The sequence below is a fragment of the Nicotiana sylvestris genome, chromosome 8, assembly GCF_000393655.2.
Source record: "Nicotiana sylvestris chromosome 8, ASM39365v2, whole genome shotgun sequence".
NCBI classification, from domain to species: Eukaryota; Viridiplantae; Streptophyta; class Magnoliopsida; order Solanales; family Solanaceae; genus Nicotiana; species Nicotiana sylvestris.
Window position 1 is genome coordinate 173,673,713 of NC_091064.1, and position 8,441 is coordinate 173,682,153.

An 8,441-nucleotide genomic window follows, 5' to 3' on the forward strand; every position below is an offset into this window, starting at 1 on the left:
TCTGACAATCCTCTGTCCATCTTGTTTCAGCATCTTTTCTCAATATCTTGAAGACGGGTTCACATATGACTGTGGACTGTGCTATGAAGCGGCTGATATAGTTGAGACGTCCTAGGAAGCTCATCACATCCTTTTTGCTCTTAGGTGGTGGTAACTCCTAAATAACTTTGACTTTAGACAGATCAAGTTCGATCCCTCGATGACTGACAATGAATCCCAGTAATTTTCCTGCGGGAACCCCAAATGCACACTTTGCGGGGTTCAATTTCAAATTTTACCTCCTTAGCCTGTCGAAGAACTTCCTTAAGTCTGCTATGTGATCTGCGTCCTTCTTGTATTTGATAATGACGTCATCCACATACACCTCTATTTCCTTATGTATCATATCATGGAAGATGGTTGTCATAGCTCTCATGTAGGTGGCCCCAGCATTCTTCAAACCGAATGGCATCATCTTGTTACAATATACACCCCATGGTGTGATAAAAGCTGTCTTCTCTACATCTTATTCATCCATCCAAATCTGGTGATAACCCGCGAAGCAATCTACAAAGGATTAGAGTTCGTTCTTGGCGCAATTTTTTATTAGGATGTGTATATTTGGCAGTGGGGAGTCATCCTTAGAACTTGCTCTATTTAAATCCCGATAATCAACTCATACTCTGACCTTCCCATCCTTCTTCGGAACTGGCACAATGTTAGCTAACTAGGTTGGATATTCGACCACCCTGAGAAATTTGGCTTTGATCTTCTTGGTAATTTCCTCCTTGATTTTCAGGCTCATGTCTGGTTTGAACTTTTTGAGTTTATGTTTTACTGGAGGACACATAGGATTAGTAGGCAACTTGTGAGCCACAATGGAAGTGATCAAACCTGCCATGTCATCATATGACCATGCGAAAATGTCCTCATATTCTTTTAGGAACCAAATGTACTCTTCCTTCTCTATTGGTGACAAATGAGTGTTGATGCGAGTCTCCTTGACGGTCTCGGCATCACCCAAATTCACTGCTTCTATTTCTACCAGGTTGGACTTAGTCTTGTTCTCAAAATTCTCAACCACCCTGATAATTTCCCCGGGTACCTAATCTTCCCCCTCTAAGTCACTATTCTCATGTTGCGTTGCCTCATTACATGTCACAGTCACTAGATTATCAGGAAGAGTAATAATAACGATGTGGAAAGAAAAAGTGTAAAGATAGTAGTGAATAATAAAGAGCAAATGCATTTGATTAAAACTTAAAAAATTGTTCAGACAAAGCACGGCTCTATGAATCGAGCATTTACTTTGAAACACGTGAAGATTAAAATGAAACTATAGGAAATTTTAAATGCCTAAAATGGCTATAGAAGTGAATTCTGCCAAGCTACCCAAGGACTCGGCGGGCTTGAGATGGTATTGTATTGGGAAAAATTGAATTTATATATGTTGAGACACGTGGACTGGTCAAATAGTGAAATAATTATAATTAGTCAAGAGGCACGGGCAGCAATAGAAACGAGCAAAGGCAAAGGAAGAGCCACGGGAGGACATTTGAAGGATTCAACGCCCGTACCTATTTAGATCATTTATCAAAAGGAATGGATCTGACCATAATAAAGAGCGCAGATACGGAATTCGACAGGCATTAAATACCATATACATTAGAGAATTTGTATTGATTACAATGATTGTGTAACGTACCATTCAATGTCTTTAATTATTCATAATAGCCTCATTATGATTTGAAGGAAATGGATATCTTCAAGATACCTATAAAAGGGAGGTATCTAGTCACTTGTAAGGACAAGACACAATTGAAATATACTTTGATTCACTTGTTTTTCTCCTGATTACACTCTGGTTACTCCAAATTATTCTCTTCTACATATTCTTTTGATTATCAGTAACCCGCGTTCTTCTAAATTATAGCTTTGACTGAAATTCTATTTTTTGGTTAAACAAATTGGTTCCGTTACCGGGAATCTGATAATCTATTTTCTTTTCACTTGACCTTCCTTGTTATATCAATTATGTCGAATAACAATGACAACACCCCAGAAAATAGAGAGAACAAACAAAGTCAGGGAGGCCCACAGAATATTAACATTCAAGTCCTACTCCGCAGGACTCTCCACGGAAATCTCGTAAGGGTACTCCTGATGGATCTCAATAAACGAGTATGCTCAATTTGAAAATACTGAAGCTATTGATGAAGCTTTGCAGAAATTAATTACTGCTCAGGTCAACAAAGTTGTTGAGGCGCTTGTTAACCAGTTACCTGTTGCAACACCCACACCTTCTCCAAATAATAACACTATAGAAAACTCTCGTTCCGGGCTTGTTAACTCAGGCAGCAGTGGAACCCCCAGTAAATCGCAGGAGAGAGAACCAGGTAATGTAATTAATTTTGATTTACAAAATTTAGTACTAACCTTGCAGAAATAGCTCAAGGAGCAAAGTGAACGCATAGACCAGATACCCGGGGTGCCGCCCATAATCAAAGGGGTAGACATGGACAGATATTCGCAACAACCCTGGAAGCCGAGTGCTGCCCCACTCCCAATTCCAAAAACGTTTAAAATGCCTGATATTCCAAAGTATGATGGAACAACAGACCCACGGGACCACGTGACTGCATTCACAACGGGCGTAAAAGGCAATGATTTGACTAAGCAGGAGATTGAATCGGTATTAGTCAAGAAATTTGGTGAAACACTCACCAAAGGAGCACTAACATGGTATTCCCTTTTACTTGAAAATTCTATAAATTCTTTTGCTGAGCTTGCAGATTCTTTCATCAAAGTACACTCGGGAGCCCACAAAGTGGAAAAAAGAATGGAGGATATTTTCAAAATTAAGCAAGAGGATTCAGAATTGCTTAGAGAATTCGTGGATAGATTTCAACGCGAAAGAATGACATTGCCACATGTACCTGATAACTGGGCAGCTATAGCTTTCACAAGCAATTTGAATGAAAAAAGCTTGGAAGCTACGAGGAGACTCAAGGAAAGCGTTCGAGAATTCCCAGCTACAACGTGGAACGATGTTTATAACAGGTATAGCACGAAGTTGATGATTGAGGAAGATACTGTTCCCCGATCTCAAAAAGAAGAATGTATACGTTCAAGACGTGCAGAGAACGAAAAAAGATCTGGTAAAAACATGTACGAGCCCTATATGGGACCCACGGGGAAAGACTCACGGTAAAAACAGGATAATCAAAGGCACGATCACAGATCAAGAAACAGAGAATCAGGTTCTTCATCAAGATTTTGGAACGAGCGAAGCAACTATGAGTCACGGGATGATGATAGAAATTTAAAAGCAAGATTCGGAGGTTACAACTTCAACGTTAGCATCTCCGAGCTCGTAGCTATTTTGAAAAGCATGGAAGATAAGGTTTGATGGCCAAAGGAAATGAGATCAAATCCAAACAGGCACAACCTGACCATTGGTGCGAGTTCCATAATGATCACGGGCATAAAACAGCAGATTGCAGATTTTTACAAAGTGAAGTTGATCATTTATTAAAACAAGGTTATCTTACAGAGTTGTTCAGCGAGAAAGGCAAGCAAGCTTACATGAAGAATAGGCAGGAGCCTCCTAAACCACCTTCTCCCAAAAGAACTGTTAATGTTATAAGTGGTGGTGAAGGCATTAATGGTGTGTCATATACTATAGCTAACAAAACTTCCAAAATAACTATTACCTAAGGGAAACGGGTGTGGCATGTTCTAGAAGAGGGCAATATTACATTCAATGATGTAGATGCATATGGTGTATTAATCCCTCATAACGATGCACTGGTAATATCTTTAATTGTGCATGATACTAATGTGAAACGAGTTTTGATTGATCTAGGTAGTTCCGTGAACATTATTTTGCTAAGAGTGCTACATGAGATGCAAGCTGAAGATGGACTAATACCAAAGGTGCATACTCTATATGGATTTGATAATTCCAGTGTCGTCACAAAAGGAGAAGTAACATGCACCACTTTTGCTGAAGGGGTCGTCAAAGATACAAATTTCCAGGTAGTAGACATGGAGATGGCTTACAACATGATTCTGGGGAGACCATGGATCCATGAAATGGATGTTGTTCCCTCAACCTTGCATCAAGTTATCAAATTCCCATCGCCATGGGGAATTTGTCAAATTTGCGGAGATCAACATACATCCAGGGCTATTAACTCCGTTGCAGATACAAGCACGAGAAGTGGAGGCGAATAGCAATCATAGAAGGCAGTTGAGGACACCATAACACAAACCTCAACTGAACAAGCGCGAACAGATGTAGACTCAAGGCCTGATACCATTCAAGAACCAGAAGAGAACGAAGATATCAAAACAACAATAGAGGAATTAGAACCTATCGTGTTATTCGCTCAGTGGCCTGATAAAAAAGTCTATATCGGAGCTAATCTTGACCAAGGAATGAAAGGTAAGTTAATCGAATTTTTGAAAACTAACATGGACTGCTTTGCTTGGTCCCACTCCGACATGACAGTAATACCACCGGAGGTGATGACTTATAAACTAAATGAAGATCCGTCATATCCTCCTGTGAAGCAAAAGAAAAGAAAGCAGGGAACTTTCAAGAATCAGGTAATTCAAGAAGAAGTCCAAAAATTGGTAAAAATTGGTTCCATTCGAGAGGTAAAATATCCTAACTGGTTAGCCAATACTGTTGTGGTTCCAAAGAAAAATGGTAAGTGGCGGGTTTGCGTAGATTATATAGATCTTAACAAAGCCTACCCTAAAGATTCTTTTCCACTACCACACATAGATCAATTGATTGATGCAACTACAGGTCACGAATTTTTAAGTTTTTTAGATGCATATTCAGGTTATAATCAGATTAAAATGGATCCGGCAGATGAAGAAAAAACTTCATTCATAACAGACAGGGGGACTTATTGTTATAAAGTAATGTCCTTTGGTCTAAAGAATACAGGTGCACCGTATCAGAGGTTAGTTACCAAAATATTTCAGGAATATTTAGGAAAGACAATGGAGGTATGTATAGATGATATGCTTGTTAAAACTCAATACTCAAAAAATCATATATCACATTTATCTGACACATTTTCAATTTTGCGTAAATTTAATATGAAGTTAAATCCCGAAAAATGTGCATTTGGCGTTGCATCAGGCAAGTTTTGGGGTTTTCTTGTTTCTAACCGTGGAATTGAAGTAAATACTACACAGATTAAAGCCATTGAGAAAATCTCTGACATACTTTCAAACAAGAAAGAAGTTCAAAGATTAACAGGGAGAATTGCGGCCTTGGGAAGATTCATCTCTAAATCATCAGAGAAGTGTTTTAAATTCTTCTCATCTCTTAGGAAGCAGGATCATTTTAATGGAATGAGGAATGTCAACAAGCACTTAGGAATTTGAAAACATACTTATCAAATCCACCTTTGTTGGCAAAACCAAAGGCTAGGGAAAAGCTACTCCTCTACCTTGCTGTTTCGGAGGTGGCGGTAACTGATGTTTTGGTCCGAGAAGAGCAAGGTAAACAATCACCTATCTATTACGTAAGTAAATATTTGTTAGATGCAAAAATGAGGTATCCTCAGTTAGAAAAATTTGCACTTGTGTTAATCATGGCGTCTAGAAAGTTAAGACCTTACTTTCAATGTCATCCTATCATTGTGGTAACTACCTACCCTTTACGCAACATATCACATAAGCATGAGTTATCAGGTAGGTTAGCTAAGTGGGCAATAGAGTTAAGGGAATACGAAATATCATACCAACCTAGATTTGCTATAAAATCGCAAGTATTAGCTGATTTCGTGGCTGATTTTAGTCAGGGAATACAGTTAGAAGCAGAAAAAGAATTACAGGTGTTCAATGGAGCCAACCCAGGAACTTGGACTTTATTCACTGATGGCTCATCTAACGTGAGAGGAGCAAGTTTGGGGATAGTATTGTACCACCTACGGGTGAAATCATTCGGCAAGCTATTAAATGTCATTCCATAACTAACAATGAGGCAGAATATGAGGCTATGATTGCAGGTTTAGAACTGGCACGAGAACTTGGCATAAATCAGATTATAATCAAGAGTGATTCACAACTCTTAGTTAATCAAATGCTGGGGACTTATACAGCCAGGGAAGCAAGGATGCAGCAGTACTTAGAAAAGGTACGGGAATTGATAAAACAATTTCAAGATTGGAAGATTAGGCAAATACCCAAGGACAAAAATCTTGAAGCAGATGCGTTAGCAAATTTCGTATCAGCGGCCGACGTGGCAAACAATGCAAATGCCTCAGTGATACATTTATTTCATTCAGTTCTTGATCCTGATGCGAATGAGGTAAATTTTAATACCTTAACCTGGGATTGGAGGAACGAAATTGTTGCTTTTTTGCAGTATGGAACCATCCCTGATGACAAGAAAAAGGCTTATGCGCTTCGAAGGCAGGCCGCTCGCTACTGCTTAAAACAAGGCAATTTATATCTTAAGATGTTTGGTGGACCCTTAGCAAGATGCCTTGGACCTTCGCAAACAGAGTATGTAATGAGAGAAATACACGAGGGTCATTGCGGGAATCACGCAGGTGGAAGATCACTAGTAAGAACCTAAATTAGGGCAGGTTATTACTGGCCTAAAATGGAAGAGGAGGCAGAAAGTTTCGTAGCCAAATGTGATAAATGCCAGAGGTAAGGTTACAATATGCATAGACCTGCAAAATTATTACATCCAGTCATTGCACCGTGGCCATTTATGAAATGGGGAATGGATATCGTAGGACCATTACCGCAAGCAAAAGGACAGGTAAAATTTTTGCTTATTCTCACTGATTATTTTACTAAATGGGTAGAGGCAGGTGCATTCAAACATGTGCGAAAAAAGGAAGTCAGAGACTTTATTTGGTGGAATATCATATGTCGATTCGGCGTACCAAAGGAGATCGTATGTGATAATGGTCCTCAGTTTATTGGAGCTCAGATCACAGAATTTTTTCAAAGCTGGCAAATTAAAAGGATTACGTCAACACCCTATCATCCGATGGGTAATGGACAGGCAGAATCAACAAACAAAGTCATTATCAACAATTTAAAGAAACGGCTAGAGGAATCAAAAGGAAACTGGACTGAAGTGTTACCTGGAGTTTTATGGGCTATCGCACAACTGCAAAAACAAGTACAGGTGAAACACCGTTCTCGTTGGTTTATGGAGCTGAGGCTTTAATTCCAGTTGAGATAGGGGAACCAAGTACACAGTTCACACAGGCGACACAAGAGTCTAATGACGAGGAGATGCGGGTCAACCTAGATTTACTCGAGGGGCGGAGAGAAGCTGCTTTAATAAGAATGGCAGCACAAAAGCAAGTCATAGAACGATACTACAATAGAAAAGCACGCCTCAGGTTCTTCAAAATTGGGGACTTCGTGCTTTAAAAGGTTTTTCAGTCTACAAAGATAGGTAACACAGGGAATTAAGTCGAACATGGGAAGGACCCTACAGAGTGCGTGATGTTGCAGGAAAACGAGCATATGAACTGGAGACAATGGAAGGCAAGATACTGCCTTCGCATTGGAATGCTGTTCATTTAAAGAGATACTATTTCTAAGCAAAATCCACGGTCAGGTATAACCATTTTAAATCTCATTTTTGAATTGTTAAAATTTTACTAACGATTTTAGATAATAGGCAAAACGCTAACCCGTACTAAATGATGAGTCATGACCTGCAAGGCACATGGAGTAACCTAAAATTCCTGGCCTAGGGTTACAATTATTCTGATAGAAATGCAAACGGGTTATGCAGTCTTCATCTATAATCGTCCCTCTGAGTCCCATATGTTTTTCCTTTTCAGGAAAAGGACCAAATGAGAGAAACTATCAAGTGCTCGAGGCTTCATACTTCAACACTCAAACACTGGGGGACTACAAAATATACACGTACATGTGTATAAAGAAGGCAAAGAAGATTAAGGAAAAATCAAGCCTGAAAGAGTCAATTGCAGAGTAAAAGTCATAAAGCCACGAGCTAAGGCCAAAGAAAAACCTCGCTATAGTTAGGATAAAGGCTATGTACTAAAACGGGTTATAAGGAAAAACCCCGTGTCTATTATTCTTCTTTTAAATCTGTTACAAGAAAAACTGTTACGAGAAAGTTATAGATGTAATTCAAATACATGTAAAGTTTTATTCGGAACTAGACAAGATTCAAAAATAAAAACTTGTCCAAGTTATTTCAGAGAAACATGTGTATTCCTATTTCTTTTGTCGTACGATAATACCATTATGAAGTTGAGACATCTTCTTCATTAAGTATTGCAATATAAAAGGGCCCTCTTTTATAAAACTCATGTTTAAATTAATCATGAGGTTAACAGAAGCATTTTTCGGAAAAAAAAAATGCAAATTATTCTATAAGTCCTTAAAAATAAAGGCAAGAATAAAGCAAGCAGAAGTTTAAGATAAAAAACTTCTTA

The 8,441-nt window shown here is 38.8% G+C and overlaps 1 protein-coding gene across 1 annotated transcript; it reads left to right on the forward strand.

Moving 5' to 3' along the window:
* The first annotated feature begins 5,594 nt into the window (after positions 1-5,594).
* Positions 5,595-7,192, forward strand: LOC138876030 (uncharacterized). Its single transcript, XM_070154916.1, has 5 exons — positions 5,595-5,907; positions 6,105-6,313; positions 6,371-6,510; positions 6,705-6,775; positions 6,822-7,192. Exons 1-5 carry the CDS (start codon positions 5,595-5,597, stop codon positions 7,190-7,192), a joined length of 1,104 nt encoding a protein of 367 aa, XP_070011017.1.
* The last annotated feature ends 1,249 nt before the right edge of the window (positions 7,193-8,441 follow it).

Excerpts from the sequence above, each read along its gene's own strand:
- LOC138876030 (XM_070154916.1), top strand. The coding sequence starts at position 5,595 with ATGGCGTCTAGAAAGTTAAGACCTTACTTTCAATGTCATCCTATCATT. Across the intron at positions 5,908-6,104 it reads ATCTAACGTGAGAGGAGCAA|CCAGGGAAGCAAGGATGCAG; the intron begins GTTTGGGGATAG and ends GGACTTATACAG. Across the intron at positions 6,511-6,704 it reads CTTGGACCTTCGCAAACAGA|TCATTGCACCGTGGCCATTT; the intron begins GTATGTAATGAG and ends TATTACATCCAG.